At 33.2% G+C, this 22,454-nt stretch overlaps 1 protein-coding gene across 4 annotated transcripts in view; it reads left to right on the top strand.

The window, feature by feature from the left end:
• LOC126884493 (neprilysin-1) overlaps positions 1-22,454 on the top strand; it is a 162,128-nt gene that overhangs the window by 76,356 nt on the left and 63,318 nt on the right. For all 4 annotated transcript variants that reach the window (XM_050650428.1, XM_050650429.1, XM_050650427.1 and 1 more), the window contains 4 exons: positions 3,485-3,737; positions 3,819-4,041; positions 4,928-5,307; positions 17,339-17,435. In XM_050650428.1, coding sequence (XP_050506385.1) covers positions 3,485-3,737; positions 3,819-4,041; positions 4,928-5,307; positions 17,339-17,435 — 953 coding nt within the window. The remainder of the gene's footprint in view (positions 1-3,484; positions 3,738-3,818; positions 4,042-4,927; positions 5,308-17,338; positions 17,436-22,454) is intronic.

Genomic DNA, 22,454 nt, shown 5'->3' with positions numbered 1-22,454 from the left:
ATTGAGTGAAAACAGCCCATGGGATCTGTTTTCAGTATAATGTTGGTTTTATTGGTTGTATTCAATCAGATGACCACAAATTAATTGATTTCATTGGATTTCTAATTGAGCAAAAAATTTTCAATGTAATAAGTCTAGAGCGTTCATATATAAAATGAAAACATATGTACCGCGCTTTTCCGCGCTCAGCAGATGGGACGTGAATTGTAAATTGTAGAATTCCCTCATCTTCCTTAGTCTCAGCATCCGTATGGCTTGCAAATTGTAGAAGCCTCGGAGGTGTAACCAGAGAAGGTTCCCATTGTTTTCATTCTGGTGGGGTGTAGAATAGCATTATGTTGTTTTATATGCCACTAGAGTGAAAACTTAGTCTTTTTGCTAGCAGTTGCCGCTAGGGCATCTATGCCATTTCGTTCGTTGCGGTCCGGGACTGCACGCTGGGGTTTGTTTTGGTTGGATCAGAGAAAGTAGCATATGTGCCTCCTGATGAGAGACTAATAAGTTTCGAAACCGGTAGAGGTGCTTGCTGCACTCTCTGATTGGACTAGAATATGGTTCGGCTGTATTTTTGTTTTGCAACGAAATTGAAAATGGTTAATCATTTTTGATTTACATTTACTCTGATTAGAGTACGAAGGGAACCATTCTCGTTGGAACTTTACCGCGCTGAGCAGATGGGACGTGAATTGTAAATTGTAGAATTCCCTCATCTTCCTTAGTCTCAGCATCCGTATGGCTTGCAAATTGTAGAAGCCTCGGAGGTGTAACCAGAGAAGGTTCCCATTGTTTTCATTCTGGTGCATTGTTTTCATTCTGGTGTGGTGTAGAATAGCATTATGTTGTTTTACCACCAGAGTGCCACTAGAGTGAAAACTTAGTCTTTTTGCTAGCAGTTGCCGCTAGGGCATCTATGCCATTTCGTTCGTTGCGGTCCGGGACTGCGCGCTGGGGTTTGTTTTGTCTTTAGTTTCATGCGTGGAAGAGAATGATGCTAGATAAAAAGTATGTGTTTTATCTCGCCAGGTATTAATGACGTACGGGTAAAGAACCCTGGACCCAACTGTAAAAATATTAATTTTAAAATGTAAAGGAAAACAAGAATAAAAAACCGCTAAACGCCGTAAAAATGAGTGGCGCATACAATATTCCAGCTACAAAAGATCTGATATGAATATTACGTGGCGCGAAAATGTATTTTCATTTTGATGCAAAACAAAATTCTAGTTTTATTTTAAAATATTTTTTCATAATATTTGCCCAATTTGAAGTAAAACGCGCCACAAAAGAATAACTTTGATACAGTTTGAATTTTGAAACTCTTTTGTGGCGCGTTTACTTCACATTTAGCAAATATTATGAAAAAATCTTTTAAAATAAAACTAGAATTTTGTTTTGCATCAAAATGAAAATACATTTTCGCGCCACGTAATATTCATATCAGATGTTTTGTAGCTGGAATATTGTATGCGCCACTCATTTTTACGGCGTTTAGCGGTTTTTTATTCTTGTATCAGGAGTTTTTCAAAGTTATTTATAAACTAAATGTATAAAGTTGAATGCAATGTTTCTCGCTTACACGTTAAGCTTTATAAATGGTCGCCTTTGTCGCATTATCTCAAAATTGATCTAGTGTCCATCGAATGTACACTAGATTTTTTTCTATTCGAAATAGATTGAAAAAAATATTGGGATGGCCGGTAAATGAACTCGGATTGCCCGCTGCCAGATCAAATTAGCGTCGTAACCACTACAACTACATAAACCATTTAATTTAATTTAAGGGAATAATCGTTAATTGGATTATACTTTTGTAGCTTAATAACTTCTAAACGGCTTAACCGATTTTGTTCACTAAACATGAGTTTGAAACGTATTGACAAGTAGCATCTTATGCATCTAAGGTCAAGTATGATAACTGAAGCTATTACAGGAATTATTGAGCTTGAAAAACCGTTTTTCCCATAATAAATAGATTTGATCATATTTATGAAGCCTATAACTTAAAAATTCGAATTTTCCCGAATATAAGGTATACACCATTAGATTCGTCTCGAATCCTTCTACAAACGCTTAGTTATTGGCGTAATTCGTAGGTTGAAATTTTGAGTAATTGTCGAAAAACCAAAATTTTCAAAGTTTAGTCTTTCAGTTTTTCGTGAGCCGTGTGTATGTCTGGTTCTGACAGCTTAGACACCATTTGAAAGCTTAACTCAACGCTATTGATTTGGTGTATTTACTGTTCTCCTGTCTCTTCTTGAACCGAAGATATATACCGCCAAAAAATATGCCGTTTTGTACCTACCAAGTCCTATAGCTGGCTTATGGGTAGTCAAAACTCACAAACTACACCGGATCTGAATCGGCCCTCACCCCCTCTTCAAACACAGAAAAAACCGTTTCGCCCCCGAACCGTTTCGCCCCCGAACTGTTTCGCCCCCGGGATTTTACCTAACATTTTTAACTAGTTTGAGTTATAAATACAATGTTAATAATACATTTACCTATTGCTCATTTTTTGTTTGTTTTTCTTAGAAGTGCTTTGTTACACATATGTATAGTAGATAGACAGGATTAATACATAATTGTTCTCAGAAATAATTTTACATATTTTCTTACACAAAGGATTTTGTTCTCAGAAAACTCATTTTGCCTTACTTATAATTTACGGACCTAACCTAACCTAACCTAAGCTAAGAACAAAAAATGATCAAAAGGTAAATGTATTACTAACATTGTATTTATAACTCAATGCAACTAGTTAAAAATGTTGGGTAAAATCCCGGGGGCGAAACGGTTCGGGGGCGAAACGGTTCGGGGGCGAAACGGTTCGGGGGCGAAACGGCTGGGGACGAAACGGCGGGGGCGAAACGGTCAGGGGCGAAACGGCGGGGGCGAAACGTCCGTATCCCCATACATACATATCCACAAACATGTTCCCTTTTTTAAATAAAAATTGACTCATATTTCTGAGCTCGGTAACTTTTGAACGGTATAACCGATTTTCAAAATTAGACATGCGTTGGAAAGGTAATGATCAGTACTATTAGAAGCCGCAAAGGTCGGAGTTCAATTTTCGAAGTTTTTTGGAGTTTTGTGGACGAGAACGAAAAACAGACCCTAAATAAGAAGGGCCGTAAAATCCACATCCTTAGACCAAAATGGATGGTTGACATATGAATGGGTGAGTCTTTTCCTGAACTTTAAGAAGGGAGTTGGCCCAATTTTCAATTCGGTCAGATTTAGAGAATAGAAAATTTCGTGTATATATAGTGTCGCGTGTAGGGGGTGTAGGTGTGCGCCACTGGCGAGGACTGCCGTTCTCTGGTAATGCCAAAGCCGATGTCTTATTTGACACCCATTCTCATTAAAAAAAATGTTGGAGTGTGAAATGTGTGCCCTTTAATCAAAAATTGACCTGTGATCTCAAATTCTTGGCTCCAATCGTATGTTTTGATGATACTACCACTGTTCTTTTTTGTTGCAGATACTTTAGATGAACTTGAAACGACAACAATTTACCCCATTCTGGAAAAATTAAATTTACCAACTATTCCTACCTATTTGGCGGATCCCAATGATAAAAATTTTGTATTTGATTGGCCAAGAACAGAAACGTTAATAAAAAACTATTTATTAATGGACGTTTTTATGGGAGTTGATGTGGCTTCCAATGTTTTTAATGGATCTGAAAATGTACTTTACGTTGGAACACTTTCTAAAACGAGTCCATTACCCAGGTACAATTTTATATAATAATTAGAAAATAGTACTAATACTAACACATATAGGACATAACTCCTAACATCATATATTTCTAGTCCGACGAAAAATAAACGAAAATCGATGAAACAAATTATAATCGGAAGAAAAACTGAAACTGATGAAGAAGCATATAAACAATTGGAGAGAAGTGTTCATGATAATATTATAAAATATGTAATAACGACAATAGTGCTTAATGTTACCGGAAAACCTCCAGCAGAAGATGTACTTGAAACAGCGTCTACCGTAATTCTTGACATGGGGGAGTTTATTGACGAGGTGAGGTTAGCTATATACATGTACAAGACATAAACATCTATATATATATATATATATATATATATATATATATATATATATATATATATATATATATTTTCTTATAATTGCTTTCTGAATCTAAGATTCAGAAAGCAATTATAAGAAAAGATTGTTCCTCGAGATGTACCACATAAACAGTAATAAACGTTCAATTAATTACAAATCAGACACAAGTAGATTAAGCGAAATTTACTGCAATGTTTTAAAATTCGAAAAATAGCAGAATATTAAACAGATGGCTCGATATTGGAACTTTTGACCCTTAACACATGTGAGAAAAGATACCTGACTCAGTGCCGCCCTCGACGTTCTCGTGAAACGACATGCATAGCTTTAAGTTAAATTGCTTTATATAACATACCTACAACAATTCGTAAGTTATATCATTGTAATATTATGTTTGTACCTAACTGTTAGTTAATTTTGTAGTTTGTTCCTGATGAAGATGAAAAATTAATAAATACTCATCGAAATATCGAATTCAACAGAATTAAATGTAGTTTCAATCTAAGCCACAGACCGCAATTCCCGATAATTTCAACACTGTTTTATAGTGTTATAGAATATACTTGCACGGTCGATAAATACATCGGATTTCGAATCCAGTTCTATATATATATATACATATATACATATATATATATATATATATATATATATATATATATATATATATATATATATATATATATATAAATTGTCCTGTCACAGTGTTAGTTGCCATAGTCCTCCGAAACAGCTTGACCGATTTCTTTGGTATTCGCTAGCGCTGAGAGTCGGTCTTAATCTATTTTCCATAGCCCTAAATCATAAAGGTTAAATAATAAAAGTTAATATTTTTTAGTTACAAACAAATACTACTGATCCAGATCTCAGTGAAGACGATATATACACTATTAAAGTTGTTGATCTGGACCAAGAAATTATTACAATATTAAACAAATACCAAAAAGGTTTTTTATTGCCATATTTTAAATATCTTTTCAATGGTACTAACGTTACAGTTGCTCTAAATGATTCGCTATACGTAACAGAATTAGATAGAGTTTACTTGAAAACTGTTATGAACTATTTAGCTAATTTACCAGATATTAAAATTGAGCTATATATGTGGTGGATGGCTGCATATACGATGGTTATCAGTACATCTGAAGATATTTCGCAATATATAACTAAGCAGTTAAATTCCATCGAAGGTGATTCATCGGATGTTGTAAGGCCCAGGTGAGTGTATTTTAAAAGTTATTATGTAAGAAGCGCCAAATGAAATATTGTTCTGAAGCTATTTTCTTATGGTATCTTAATAGCATTTACTATTTTAGTTGGGAATAACCCACAATTTTATTTTGAAATTACGTTTATTTGACGTTTCGATTTCCACTTCGGAAATTTTCACAACGATTTCCGAAGTGGAAATCGAAACGTCAAACAAACTTAATTTCAAAATAAAATTGTGGCTAATTTCCAACTAAAATAGTAAATTATATATATTTTCAAAAAACCTTTTTACCACATAGTGGTGTAAGGCGACAATACATTACATTATGTTACATTATAACACAATACAAAAACAACTTGATCTTAAATTTAACTAATAACTGTTATACATTTATATTAGGTACAAATTTTACCCATTCCTTCTTATTTTTAGCGAGCGCAGCGTTCTTGCTTCTGTCCACGTTGTTCCCCTTTTCTCGATTATTTTGCCTAGTGTTCTATCCCATGTTTGTCGTGGTCTACCTTTCTTCTTTCTTCTTTGCGTTTTTACCTGCCAAATTTCTTTCACCGGTTTTGTCTGATCAATTTTCTGAAGATGACCCCATCAACTGAGTTGCCTTCTCTATATAAATTATAACGTTGACTCGATTTCCAAATCTTCTCTTATTTGAGTGTTCCGTAGTCTATCTCTTTTAGTAACTCCTCGTACTCGTCTAAGTATGGTATTTCATTTCTACTGCCTGTATTTTACTCTTTTGTCGTTCTGTTCGTACCCATGACTCGCAACCAAAGGTTAATACAGGTCTATATATTGACATGAACACATTAATTTTTGTTTTTCGTGTTATTTCTTTTTTATTTATGAATTTATTGCTCATTGCATGGTATAGGTTCATTGTTTTTTGAATTCTATTATTAATTTCTGTTTCCTGTCTTCCGTTGTCTTCTAATTCTACTCCTAAGTATTGGAATGTTCGTGCTTGTTCTATATTTACTTCTTCTATTTTTAGTTTATCTTTTCTTCTTCTTCTTCTTTTTCCCCCATGACCATACCTTTTTTTTATTTTTATTAACTGTCATTTCATACTTTTTTAGTGTTTCATTCCATATTTCTATATTTTTTTGTAGTTGTTTCTCATTTTCGGCCAATATGACGACTTCATCGGCGAACGCTCCTTCTGAAATGTCTATTCTTCTTAAATTTCTATAGAACCCCCATGCATTTTTTTCACTTTTACTTTACATTCTTTAATTATCTCATCCATGTAAATTATAAACAGTGTTGGACTCAATCCTCCTCCTTGTCTTAGTCCCTCGTTCGTAGTAAATAGTTTTGATGTTCTGTTTTGGCTGATGATATAATTCACATTGTTGTTGTAAATGTTCTTAATTACCCTTATCACTTTATTACTTATACCTCTCTTCTCTAATAATTCCCATAATTTTTGCTTTGGTACCGTGCCAAAAGCCTTTTCAAGATCTATGTAAGCCATATACATTTTTTTCTCCTGTTATTTTATTGTTATACTCTGAATATTTTTTTTGTTCAATATTTTTTCGTATATTTTCACGGCAGTGCTAACAGTGTTATTCCTCTGTAATTGTTGCAATCTGTTTTATCGCCCATTTTATAAATCGGCACTATCTGTGCCTTCTGCCAGTCCATCGGTATCTGTTGTTCTCTCGAAACTGCATTAAATATTTTTAATAATAGCTCTGTTGAATTTTGTCCCATTTTTTTATCATTTCACTGGTTATTCTGTCATACCCTGGTGCTTTTCCGTTTTTCATTTCTGCAATAGCTTCTTGCAGTTCATTTATGGTTATAGGGTCTACATTGTCTACTTCTATTCTTTGGTTTGCTACATTGTTTTCTTCTTGATAGCAGTGAGTTTGTAGCACATCTTGGAAATATTCTCTCCACCTGTTCATTATTTCATTTTCTTCTGTAAGCATTTCGCCAGTTTTGTTCTTTATGTTTTCTATTTCTTGAATTTTTTATCTCCATATAACAATTTTTGATTCTCTTTAATGTTTGTTTCCAAATTTTCTCCAAATTCTGTCAATTTGTCCTTCTTTGCCTTGGCAACCAGTTCTTTTACTAGTCTCCTGTGTTTTTTATATTCTTCATAGTTTTCTGGTATTTTGATTTGTAAGTATATTTTCCAAGCATTTTTCTTTCTTTTAACTTGTTGTTTTATTTCTTCATTCCACCATACAATTTGCTTTCTTTTATTGCTCTTTTTACTTGTTCCACATACTTCTGTCGTTGTATTTACTATTATCTCTTTGAAGTTGTTCCATAATTGTTCAACGTTTTGACCCTCTTTATTTTCTTTAGTATGTTCCAGTTTCTGATTTATGATCATCTGGTAAGTACTTCTAAGTATTCTCCGTATTTCTCAACTTATACGACCTAATAGTTTCATATTCTTGCTTCTTTTCTTGCATTTTGTGAGTGTTGTTATTATCTGACATATTTTGTTTTATTTTCATTATTACTAAATAATGGTCACTTCCTATTACTGGACCCCTTCTAACTTTTGTGTCTATTACATTTTTCTTGTTATTTTGTTCTACTAACATGTAATCAATTATCGATTTTCCTTCTCTACTTTTAACTTCTCTTGTACTCGTGTACTTGTGTATGTTTTTGTGTTCAAAAAATGTATTCGTTATTACTAAATTGTGCATCATACAGAAATCTAGCATTCTCATACCATTATTGTTTCGTGCTGTTTCTCCATCTTTTCCTAATATCTCCTTTTGCTTGTTCCGTGACCAATGCTAATTCTTCCCAGAATTTATCCTTATTATAAGCTGAGTTGTCTTCGTTTGGACCATATACAGTTATTATTGTTTTTAGATTCTTGCCTTTATCTTTCATTTCAACCGATAGTATTCTCTCTGATCAGGCTTTCTATTACTTATCTGGTCTGTTAATCTGGTGTGCACTACGCATCCCACCCCTGCCGCTGCTCTCTTGTTTTCTTTTATTCCACTATATAATAAGACATGATCATTTTCTGTTTTTACCATTCCTTGTCCTTTTTTCTTAGTTTCAGTTATTGTTAGTATATCTAGTCCTGTTTTTTCAAACTCCATCTTCAGTTCTTTTTCTTTGCCTTGTATACTTCTAATATTCCATTCTACATTCTAATATTCTACTAAGCAGTTAAATTCTATCGAAGGTGATTCATCGGATGTTGTAAGTGTATTTTAAAAGGTATTGCGTAAGAAGCGCCAAATAAAATATTGTTCTGAAGCTATTTTCTTGCGGTATCCTAATACAATTTACCTATAAAATAAAAATGTATACCAATTTTATTCAGTTGCATTGCGAAGGCAAAACAATCTTACCTTTCAATTAGAATACGGAGCGCAGTCCAGTCCTCTGAATCGCGATTTTCGACTCTTATTGGAGCCTAATCGGAAAGAACGTAGGCACTGTTCCCCATACCCTAATTGACTAGCGTCACAGCATAATAAACGAAACAGCAAGGACACTCCCTGATGCCGCCTTTGAAGTTGAAAAGTACAGGGTCGCCATTTTTCGCGTAGTTCATCTCAGTGGTGATGTGATGTGTTGGTTCATCAGTGTTGCCGATGTCACCAACTTTATTACCCGTAAGAGATTCTTTTTGAATAATTTCTGGAATTTATGCAAAAGATTAACAATACAATCGCCATTCATCGTCAATATTTTGTGTTATGTCCCAATTATTGACATAATTCCCACAGGCATACGTATAAAATTATGTTAAAAAATATGAATGTCATAAAAGTTGAGTAAATCTGATAATTATGTACAAATCGGCAACACTGTCGATTTTCTACATAGTCTGGTACTACGCACAAAATGGCCGACGATCTGCGCAGTAATAGTGCGCGGACTTTTCCCGCCTACTAGTGTGTCACTGCTGTTGCGTTTTCTATGCTGTGCTAGCGTCGAGAGTTTTTCCCACCCATTGCAACCGAAGTGAAGGTATTAGGTGACTAGCGTCATCTGGCAATTGAAAGATGAAGTTAGTTTTCAATCCTAATAGCAAAATTTATAATATTGAAAATATTAAAAATATTACTAAAAGATTTTTAATTTGAAAACTTATTGGTATATTTCCCTGGTGACACTTCCAAGGCTTCTACAATTTGCAAGCCAAATGGATGTTGCAGTGAAGACAAAGGGAAGGAATTCTACACTATGCAATTCACATCCCCCGTCTGCAGCTCGGTAAAGGTCCAACGGAAAATGCACCTGGTTACTCTACGGAGTAATACGACTATAAAATAAAAATGTATACCATTTTTATTCAGTTGCAATGCGAAGGCAAAACAATCTTACTTTTCAATTAGAATACGGAGCGCAGTCCAATCCTCTGAGTCGAGATTTTCGGCTCTTATTGGATCCTCATCGGAAAGAACGTAGGCACTGTTCTCCATACCCTAATTGACTAGCGTCGAGAGTTTTTCCCACCCATTGCAACCGAAGTGAAGGTATTAGGTGACTAGCGTCATCTGGCAATTGAAAGATGAAGTTAGTTTTCAATCCTAATAGCAAAATTAATAATATTGAAAATATTAAAAATATTACTAAAAGATTTTTAAATTGAAAACTTATTGGTATATTTCCCTGGTGACACCTCCAAAGCTTCTACAATTTGCAAGCCAAATGGATGCTGCAGTGAAGACAAAGGAAAGGAATTCTACACTATGCAATTCACATCCCCCGTCTGCAGCTCGGTAAAGTTCCAACGGAAAATGCACCTGGTTACTCTACGGAGTAATACGACTATAAAATAAAAATGTATACCATTTTTATTCAGTTGCAATGCGAAGGCAAAACAATCTTACTTTTTAATTGGAATACGGAGCGCAGTCCATTCCTCTGAATCGCGATTTTCGGCTCTTATTGGAGCCTCATCGGAAAGAACGTAGGCACTGTTCTCCATACGCTAATTGACTAGCGTCGAGAGTTTTTCCCACCCATTGCAACCGAAGTGAAGGTATTAGGTGACTAGCGTCATCTGGCAATTGAAAGATGAAGTTAGTTTTCAATCCTAATAGCAAAATTAATAATATTGAAAATATTAAAAATATTAAAAATATTACTAAAAGATTTTTAAATTGAAAACTTATTGGTATATTTCCCTGGTGACACCTCCAAAGCTTCTACAATTTGCAAGCCAAATGGATGCTGCAGTGAAGACAAAGGAAAGGAATTCTACACTATGCAATTCACATCCCCCGTCTGCATCTCGGTAAAGTTCCAACGGAAAATGCACCTGGTTACTCTACGGAGTAATACGACTATAAAATAAAAATGTATACCATTTTTATTCAGTTGCAATGCGAAGGCAAAACAATCTTACTTTTTAATTGGAATACGGAGCGCAGTCCATTCCTCTGAATCGCGATTTTCGGCTCTTATTGGAGCCTCATCGGAAAGAACGTAGGCACTGTTCTCCATACGCTAATTGACTAGCGTCGAGAGTTTTTCCCACCCATTGCAACCGAAGTGAAGGTATTAGGTGACTAGCGTCATCTGGCAATTGAAAGATGAAGTTAGTTTTCAATCCTAATAGCAAAATTTATAATATTGAAAATATTAAAAATATTACTAAAAGATTTTCGAATTGAAAACTTATTGGTACATTTCCCTGGTGACACCTCCAAGGCTTCTACAATTTGCAAGCCAAATGGATGCTGCAGTGAAGACAAAGGGAAGGAATTCTACACTATGCAATTCACATCCCCCGTCTGCAGCTCAGTAAAGTTCCAACGGAAAATGCACCTGGTTACTCTACGGAGTAATACGACTATAAAATAAAAATATATACCATTTTTATTCAGTTGCAATGCGAAGGCAAAACAATCTTACTTTTCAATTAGAATACGGAGCGCAGTCCAGTCCTCTGAATCGCGATTTTCGGCTCTTTTTGGAGCCTTATCGGAAAGAACGTAGGCACTGTTCTCCATACCCTAATTGACTATCGTCGAGAGTTTTTCCCACCCATTTCAACCGAAGTGAAGGTATTAGGTGACTAGCGTCATCTCACAATTGAAAGATGAAGTTAGTTTTCAATCCTAATAGAAAAATTAACCCTGGAGAACCTGAGCAACCTTACCGGAGATTGGGTAACCAACCCCAGTGGAAAGTAGGGTCAGGGCTGACGAGGAAGGGAGAAATGGTCCTCCGAAAAGGGGGTTGGGCGATAGGCCAGTAACCTATTCTTGTAAAAAAGTACTACTACGAAACCTTCAGATAGGCCTCGGAATGGACGGATATCAAGACGACGACTTTGGCAACGAAATATGGAATTTATGCTGGGAACATGGAATGTCAGAACGCTAAATAGACCAGGAGCACAGAGGATCCTTCTACACGAACTGAAAAGATATAAAATAGGAATCACTGCAGTACAAGAAACTAAATGGTTGGGAAAAGGTATCCGGGACACTAAAACACACACTATACTGTATAGCGGTAAAGATGAAGGAAATAAAGAATTTGGAGTAGCCTTTATCGTAGATAATAAAATGAAGCACCTGATAACAGATTTTCAAGCCATCAATGAAAGAATCTGCAAGCTTAGGATAAAAACGCATTTCTTCAACATAACCCTTATAAATGTACACTGTCCCACAAACGAACAGGAAGAAGACACTAAGGTAGCCTTTTATCAAGATCTAGAACGAATCTATGACTAAATACCAAGAAACGACATTAAAATGGTGATAGGAGACACAAACGCCAAGATCGGAAAAGAAGAAGAGTACATAGGGGTAATAGGGAAACATAGTTTGCATAGAGACACAAATGAGAATGGTCAGTTTCTAATAGATTTCGCAGCTGGAAAGAATATGATTATCAGTTCGACATGCTTCCCACATCGGGACATACATAAGGGCACTTGGATATCACCTGACGGAAACACAATAAATCAAATAGACCATATACTGACTGAAAAAAGAATGGCGACGAGTATATTAGATGTAAAAAGCAGACGTGGCGCAAGCTGTGACTCAGACCATCTACTAGTGCAGACACGGTTTAGATGCAAAATCAGTCAACAGGTAAAGGAAAAATATCCAAAACAAGAAAAACTAAACTTAGATAACCTAAAAGTCCCTGAGGTACAAGAAAGATTTGAGAGAACAGTGGATGAAAAATTACTAGAAGAAAACAGAGCAGACTCCACAATAGAAAATCAATGGAACACCATAAGCAGTATAATACTAAACACAGCGAAAGAAGTCATAAGAACAAAGACACAACGGAGAGAAGAAACATGGTTCGATGAAGAATGCAAACAAGCTATACAGGAAAGAAATAAAGCACATAAGAATTACATACTCAGACGTACTACAGAGAGAAAAACAGAATTTGAGAACAAAAGACGAAGAGCAGATAAACTGTGCAGGCAGAAAAAGAGAAAGTACGAAAACCAACGGATACTAAACATAGAGAGGGAGTTTAAGGAAAACGAAACACGTAGTGCATACCAACTTATTAAACATTTAAGACAGGGATACAAACCGAAGACTAGCCTCTGCAAAAATAAGAAGGGTGAAATCATTAGCGATATGGACGAAATTAAGATAACCTGGATGACATATTTTAAGGAAGTATTAAACAAAGGGGCACAACCACCATTACAACAACAGAGGCAGCAGCAGGCACGGCAGGAGGTACAACAACAAGAGCTGGGGGAAGATGGAGAAGAAAATGAATTAACTAGACCCCCAACGCTAGAGGAGGTCCAAACGGCAATCCACATACAAAAAAGCCATAAAGCACCGGGAATAGATAAAATACCTGCAGAACTACTCAAGCAAGGAGGAAGGAATTTGACACAACAGATGTACCAGCTAATACGAGAGATATGGATAGAAGAAGAAATCCCCCAACAATGGAAGAAAAGTATAATTTGCCCTATTCATAAAAAAGGAGACAAACTGTTGTGTCAGAATTATAGAGGCATCTCTTTACTTTGTTCGGGATACAAAATATTCACTGTTCTCCATATCCTAATTGACTAGCGTCGAGAGTTTTTCAACTAGTTTATCACAATTTACCTACTATTTTAGTTGGGAATAACCCACAATTTTATTTTGAAATTACGTTTATTTGACGTTTCGATTTCCACTTCGGAAATTTTCACAATGATTTCCGAAGTGGAAATCGCAATGTTAAACAAACTTAATTTCAAAATAAAATTGTGACTTATTCCCAACTAAAATAGTAAATTACCAAGCGTAATATCTTAAGTTTTGAAGGAGTTTTACAATAATTGTCGACAGACATTTTTAAAAAATAAGTCTATTTCTCGTAAATCTTGTCTACATAATAACCATCTTGAATTCACCACTGTTCTTCATTAACAGTGACCTTATTAAGGGTCCTAGTTCTTCTGGGTCCTAATTCTGAAACGTTTCTTTCTTGCTGATTCTTTCTTTGTTACTTTTCTTAATATTCTTTATATTTAAAGAACCTCCATCGAACCTGTTGAATTCTATATTTGTGACACTTTATAAGAAAGCAAGTTTCAATACATGATCGAATATAGCCTTATTATATACTTCAGATTTGATTAATTGATTGCAGAAAAATTTGGACAATATTGTGATAGTTGTGAATATTTATGCAAAAACTAGACTTATAATTTTATTTTATTTTATTAGACACTTTTCCCGTGCATTTTAGATGATATGGCATCACTCTGTCATAATTCAATATAAGTATGGTATAAAAATTAAGAATTGATATTTTAAGATCTGAATAATTTAACCCTTATAAACCACCCTTTTTAACCTTCCGCAACTAACATAGGTTTTCTAAACATTAAAGCTAACATCGGTGTCAGAGACCGATATAAAAAAATGTTTCCATTGACAAACTTTCAAGCGTAGGATTGTGTTTACTCCGTGACGGAGTAAAATTTACCTCTTTGGTACGGTGATGCACCCGTGTGTATCATGCTTGACTGTCCACTCAGTAAGGTGATGCACACGGGTGCATCATGAGTTTTCTTTTGCCATATAAGACGGTGACACCATCTGCATCATATTTCAGGTATTTTTGTTTCGTAAGAATTACCTTATTCTAAATTATTTTATTATTTACCTTATTCTAAATTATTATAAATTACCTTATTCTAAATTATTTTATTACCTAAAAGTGAAGAAACCATGCCCAGAAGGGGGTGATGTCCAAAAAGAGATTATATTTAGTTAATTTGATTGGTAATAAGGTTGTTTGGATGTTTGACTGATGGGATTGTGTGGGAGGTGAAGTTACTGTGCTGCTGTTTACAACTTACCTTACTATCCCTTGCAAGATAATTCGGATGGAATTTCCCAGATTAGGAGACTGAGACGATATCAAGCACAAAATAATCTGGGGAATTCCATCCGAATTATCTTGTTTATCTTTTTTAATAATTTTTGTTTAAAATGGTATTTTATGGATAAAATTTAATTTAGCTCCCATACTATGTAGAATAATAAATTTAATAAACATAGTTTTATTTCTAAAATTAGTGTTATTATTACATTAACTTTAATTTGTTGTAGTGTGATACTGTATTTTAACAGACCGCGCGAAGCCGCTCGAATCCGTATATAGGAGACGACTTGCCGAATGACGGTCCGGCACGAAGAAGTTAAACAAGAATGGTGCCTATTTTGTTCGCACGTTTTTCGTTAATATAAATATTTTTTCATCGATTATGTCACGTTCAACATTGGTCTCTGAGACCAAATTTGCCGATAATTGCATAATCACTTGACACCAAGGACTCAAACTTCAACACTAAAAACAGGCACCTGAATCAGGCAGCTACTGATGGCGGCGAAGATCATAATGAACAATTTGGATATAATCGTAAAAACTCTAAGTGGTCCGTCTCACAGACCGAATGTTAGTTACGGAAGGTTAATAACACAGTGTGTAAAAATGTGATTTATTACTGTTTTAATTAATAATCTAATATCAATGTTATTTTTTATCATTTTTTTATTTTTCAACCCTTAAAAATAACCCCTATCTTAAAAAAGTAAAAAACACATTTAAACATATCATTTACATTTAGTTATCTCCTTATTGACATGACTAGGATCTTTTTCTAATTTTACATCACTTAAAACTACCCCTCATGGTGAAAAATATAAAAGAAGAAAAAATTATCTTTACAGAAAAAAAATAAAATATTATGCAAAAGATCTATAGAAAAATATGTAAAATTATTTTTCAGACATTTAAAGAAAAACAGTGGTATCAATGATTTATTTTACTCTTCATTAATGTCGCCACTCTCATTCGAGCCTTCCTAATCTTTATCAGAGATTGGAGCCCTGTTTTGGCAGTAAACACCAGCAAATCCCGCACGTATATTGTTACAAAAAAGCATGACGCACTGCATCCTTTTTTTCAGTTGCAAAAAGTTCTTAATTCCTACGGCGTAGGTGATTTATGCATTTTTGTGGGCTGCAAATATCCATTAGCAGTATTCCATCCCCAATCAATTGGATTGAGAACTTTATCGCCTAGCCGATTTTGAATTTAGTAATAAACTCTTTGGTAGTAAACTGTACTCTTTTCACCAGTAGCTGTGAAAAGTGAGTAGTCGATACCGAGATCCAATTCACATCTACTCCAAAATTGGTGTATGCTCCAAAATAATAAAAAATGTTTGGTTTTTACAATAACTGCGTTGATTCTAAAGATACCGTATTCATTCAAAATCCAATTTAAAAGAAATTTATATTTAGTATTTAAAAGGTAAATGGGTAAGAGCGCAAGAAATGTGATAGTCGCGCTATCAATTTAATTTAAAGTAGTGATATCTCTGAGAGTTTTTGTGCTACAAGTTATGAAAAAATTGAATTTTCTGTCAAAATATTGTTTTTGTACGGAATCATTTTTTTTTCGTATCTCTTATCACTTTTTAGTTACATGGAGAAAAAGGCAGATTTTTAAAACATTTAAAAATGTACTCTATAATTTGATTTTTTTTTTCAAAAACTATGGAACATAGAAATAACATTAAAATAAAAGGTATTGTAGAAGAAAAACGATGTATTTAAATATTGGCGGATGAGGGGTTAAAATCCTGTAAAACATACTACTGATTTTTTTTAAATATATGAGTGATCAATCTTTTTTCTATCGTATCTCGCTTGTTTAAATGTATATTGGTCAGAAGAAAAAAGATAGGTACTAAATGGCCGAAGAAATTATTCAGTTAATAGAAAAGATAGGTCTTATTTGATTTAACTTGCTTTTATTTACAGTTGTTCCATATTCTTCTCAGCCGCCTTTTTTACATAATTACCATAATACTGTTAATTTTTTACTAAAATAAAGGTTATATTGATTATTTAACATTTTATTGCACTTTCATGGTTACCATATCGTTACCTATGTTATTATTACAATCTTAAATCTTATTAAAATAGAATTTGTATGTAAACAATCAAGCTTGGGAGAATGACAGAATGTCAATGTCATCAGAAATTGCCAGAAAAGCAAAAGTTACTAAAAATATACCTAATCAAATTGCAGAAAAAATTTCATGAAAAATAACTCAGGTTCTATAGCTGCAACTTTTTGATCAGCAACTTTTCTGTGCAATTTTTGAACTTTTTAGAACATCTGTAAACATATTAAAAATAGTAGTCATAATCATCCACCTTCGAAAGAAGACGGTATCTTTAGAAGAAGAATAAGAAGACACATCTAATTCAGTGAAATAATCATTTGGTTGAAATAATCTTCTTCTTTTTCTTAGCCTTCTTCGTCCATATTTGGACGTAAGCCTAAACTCCTTCCATTGGACTCTATCCTGAGCAACATATTTTCAATTTGTTCCGCCTCTTCTTTTAATATCATCAACCCATCTGACCTGTGGTCTTCCTCTTGATCTTTTTTTCGTAAGGTCTCCAATGTTTTATTGAACTTAATGAAATAATAGGTACAATAAAATAACAATAATTTCTTTACATACAAGTTATACATATTTATTAATTATTATTTTAGATCTGTAGTCTGCAGTACTGTAACGCAAACATATATGGGATATGGTTTAAGTTATATAATTGGAGATACAAATTTTGCTACCACAACAAAACCAAAGGTAAAACTGTTTACATATTTTTTATTAACTCTTTTCCTCTTAATTTGTAGCATTTAGTCGTATCCTTGTTTTTTATTTATTAGACAATATAGGGGAGTGCATATAGATTTTCACTTCGGAAAAATCAAACAAGACAGAATTTTTTGTAATTTCATTAAGAAATGTTTAATAAACAACATATCAAAAAGTTCTACTCCAGAAGTGGGTGCTTAATTTTTTATTAAACAAATGAACTGCGAAATTAATTCTTTTTTTAAATAACTACGAAAATATAAATTTTAGAAAAAAACTGACTTGACCATTGAAAAATTCAGAAAATTTTACAAAAAAAACTTATATAAAGAATTTTCTAAAATTAAATCTGTATCTTCTATATTTTTTTATTTATAACGCTAAAGTCACCCTTCTCACAAACATTGGCGCACTGTAAACTAATGTACGGCGAAGTGCATGGTTAAGTTATTTTAATGTAATTCTTTAACTAATAGATCAAATGAAATTTTACAAATTGAACATGAAAGAAGAATAATTAAGCTTTTAACTATTTATAATGGGAAATAAGCCACAATATTATTAAAAAATTATTTTTATTAACGTTTTATGGAATGCAGTATAATGTGGATACCCATACTGAAAGAGGAAGTCAATAGAAAGAAAATACCACAATTAGTAAGTCAATAGTCGAGTTAGTACATACTTTATATTTTAATATTACTTATATATCCATGTATTATTAATATTATTTATAATTTAAACAAAATCATAGTAAAGTCAGAATTTGGTATTAATTTTGAAAGTAAATTAAATGTAAGACCAAATACTTACGATGTCGAGATAGTATCACGAGGTCTTTCCTGGTTTTCCCTCGTGATTTACTATGAGATCTCTAACGCGAGAATTTTAATGTCACCGTTGCATGTGGTTGTCTTTTTAAAGACAGATCACATGCTATGATTTTTTTTGTGACGGATATTCTTGAGTTGGGGTTGATTTCATGTAATCGAATGAACTATCTTTCAGTAAAGTCGTCCCAGGAACGCAACTCATAAATATTGGCAATATCATTTTAAAGTCTTCTACTTTAAAATGTATCATATGTATCTGAATTGCCGATATAAATGAGTCAAATTAAATAAATTATTAGAAGAATTTTTTTACTAAGCAACAACATTTTTGTTTATGTTAATAGTATTTTGTATTTTGATAACGGCACCCGATTTGGGCGTCGAAACGTTAATAAAAATCATATTTTAATAATATTGTGGTTATTTCCCATTATAAATAGTTAAAATTGTAAAAATGCCACAAGAAAATAGCTTCAGAACAACAATAATTAAGCTATCTTACGGTTATAATAAAAAGAAACAAAATGTATGGGCATAAGTACGGTGTGAGCGGAAATTGAGCCTTACATGGATTTTGTTTATAAAAGATTTAAAAATGTGTAACTAATACAATTTTTCTTATAAAACTCTCAATTTTGCCCAACTTATTTTTCAAGCATTTTACTAAATGATGTTTTATTCAAAAAAAATCTCAAAAATGTAATTCAAATGATATGACGTCTCAAAAAATGTAATTTTTGAAATCTATGTAGTTTTATAGAATTACCACCACTTTAAGACGGTATTACTCAAGTCTTAACAAATCTATTACAGTTTTATAAGTGGTTTTGTGGTTTTTTAAAGCCTAGGATGTAATCTTTAAAACGCACTAAATTATTTTACTCTAAAAATGAAACACACTATTTCTTTTTGAGGAAATTAAGAAAGATAACAAAAATGTAATACAAAAACCGAAAATTACCAGCTAAAAGAATGTTTATACAAAATGATCAAAACTTTTTTCTGTAAAACTTACCTAAAATACATTTAATAATAAGCTTCAACAATAATAAATGTTCAGCAAAAAAATTTTTTTAGCTCTTATACAGTATGTCTGCGTAACTAGGAACCTATTTATAACTTTTTTTATTATCAGTTTTACGAAAAAAAGTTATTCCTTATAAAATACTCTGCATCATATATAATCTAAGATGTAATCATCAAATATCACTTTTAATTAATTTTATACGAGATATGTCAAAAAATATGAATTTCACTCAAGAGTAAAGTACCTTTACATTTCACAATATCTAAAATTGTTATTAAGAAAAGTTGTTTGGAATTAAAAATTTTGTTTAAGTGTTGAATTACATTCTTCTAATTAAAATACTGTGAATAATAAAGGCACTTAACTCTTAAGAAAAATTCATATTTTTTACATATCTCATATAAAATTTAAAAAATTTGATATCTGATGGTTGTATCTTAGATTTTAGACCCGGGAGTGCATTTTATGAAGAATAACTGTTTTCGTAAAGTGATAATAAAATAGTTCTCATAATTGTAATAAAATGATGATGAGTATCCGTAATTATTTGGGAAAAAAATGAAAAAAAAATTTTTCGATTAGAATGATGTAACTGTATATTTAAACATAGTTTTTAATTTCAAACAACTTTTCATAATATCATTTTTTGATATTCTGGAATATAAAGGTATCTACTTTACTCTTTAACGAAATTCATATTTTTGACATAACTCGTATAAAATTGATAAAATTTGATATCTGATGCTTGAGTTTTAGATTTTTGACCATCCAGAGCATTTTATGAAGAATAACTTTTTTTCGTAAAATTTATATTAAAAAAGTTTTCCATGTGGTTCCTATCTACGCAGACATACTGTATAAGAGCTTCTGTATAAGAATTTTCAAATTGCAATGCCATATTCGGATTCAGCATAATCAAACACGAAATAGAAACATATTTGATCAAAGTTAAATGATGAATTTAACGATATTTTTAAAATTATTTATACAAAACCATTGTTATTCTTTAAATAATTAATAAACAATTAGCGGCCAAATCTGCGAGTAGAACTTTTTACTTTAACAAGTATATAAACTAACATAAAAAGTTTTAGAAAAATATAAGCTTGTTTGAATTTTTCCGAGAAAATGCATGTTCGTTCTAATTGCACTCCCCTAAATATAGAATCAGCGTATTCATTTTTCGCGGCTGGCTTTCTTGTTTTCCTAGAAGTACATTTAGTCGAAGCAATAAAGCACTGAACCTCAAAAAAAACAGAACAAGACGGATCTTAATAATTATTTTTGTATTCTATTCGTGAATGCGCCAGGAAACTTTGTGACCCCGAGCCATAATATAATATTGAAAAACTGCATACAAAAAATGCATTCTTAAAGTGCATCTCAAACAGACAATAAAAAAAATTCAGAACTCGTCAATTATCGGCGGAAATAAGTTCAATTTTGTTAATCTGGGGTTTTTGGGGTCGTTGAAAACGAATATGACGTCATAAGTGATCTCCGGAGTACCTGGTGCAAAGGGTGCCTACTGTTTACCTCTTCATTAAAATTCATTAAAAAATTAGTCAAAATCATTAGGTACTCGGGTGGTTTTTAGGGTCACTAACGACGAATATGACATCGAAAGTGATCTACGGAGTACCTGGTGCCCAGGGTATCTACTGTTTACCTCGTCTTGTGGAGTTTTCGGCAAAAATTTATTAAAAAAACTAGTCAAAAATCATTACTCGGTGGTTTTTGGAGTCGCTAACGACGAATATGATATCGGAAGTGATCTCAGGAATACCTGGTGCCAGAGTACCTACTGTTTACCTCGTCTTTGGAATTGTTTACCTTCGTCAAATGTATAAGCAAGTATTGTGACACTAGATGTATTTTGCAAAGTAGAATAGGGAAAATGCAACGTCTATAGACGTTGTGTCACATTACATCAATCGAAATTAGACGTATATGGACGTTCTGTCCGTCAACGTGTTAGAAAATTAGTCAAAAATCATTAATCAGGGGGTTTTGGGGTCGCTGACGACGAATATGATATCTGAAGTGATCTCCGGAGTACCTGGTGCCCAGGGTACCTACTGTTTATCTCATGACTAATGATTTTTCACTAATTTTTTAATAAATTTGCCGAAAACCTCGGAAGACGAGGTAAACAGTAGGTACACTGGGCATCAGGTACTACGGATATCACTTCCGATGTCATATTCGTCGTCAGATACCACAAAAACCTCTCGATTAATGAATTTTGACTAATTTTTTAATGAATTTGACGAAAACTCCAGAAAACGAGGTAAACAGTAGGTACCCTCGTTACAAGGTATTCCGTAGATCACTTTCGATGCCATATTCGTCGTCAGCGACCCAAAAACCCCCGAGTAATGATTTTTGACTATTTTTTTAATAAATTTGCCGAAAACTGCAGAAGACGAGGTAAACAGTTGGTACAATGGGCACCAGGTACTCCGTAGATCACTACCGATGTCATATTTGTCGTTAGTGACCCTAAAAACCACCCGAGTAATGATTTTTGACTAATTTTTTAATGAATTTTAATGACGTGGTAAACAGTAAGTACCCTGGGGCACCAGGTACTCCGAAGATCACTTACGACGTCATATTCGTTTTCAGCGACCCCAAACACTCTAAAGTAACAAAATTGAACTCATTTCCGCCGACAATTGACGAGTTCAGAATTTTTTTATTGTCTGTTTGAGATGCATTTAAAAATGCATTTTTTGTATGCAGTTTTTCAATATTATATCATGGCTCGGGGTCACAAAGTTTCCTGGCGCATTCACGAATCGAATACAAAAAGAATTATTAAGATCCGTCTTGTCTTTTTTTTTGAGGTAAGACTGATTTTACAATTTTAGTGCTTTATTGCTTCGCCTAATTTCTTTCGGACTGGATGGTATTGTGATTAAGTACTAATTAAAAGTTTGAATACGTTTTTTGTAAGTCAAAGGACTAATTCAACCATTGTGCAACAAATGTGGAACCTATGAAAAAAAATGTTATCATCTTTCTAGTTTTAATTTTTTTAACCGATTATTCTTTAAAATCGTGTTTTATAGGATTTTTCATATTTTTTATAAAGTAGTTAATAACTAAACTGCTCATATTTTGTTGAGTGTTGTGTGTTATTTA

This window comes from Diabrotica virgifera, chromosome 5 (genome assembly GCF_917563875.1).
Source record: "Diabrotica virgifera virgifera chromosome 5, PGI_DIABVI_V3a".
NCBI lineage: Eukaryota > Metazoa > Arthropoda > Insecta > Coleoptera > Chrysomelidae > Diabrotica > Diabrotica virgifera.
This window is presented reverse-complemented; position numbering and strand designations above follow the sequence as displayed.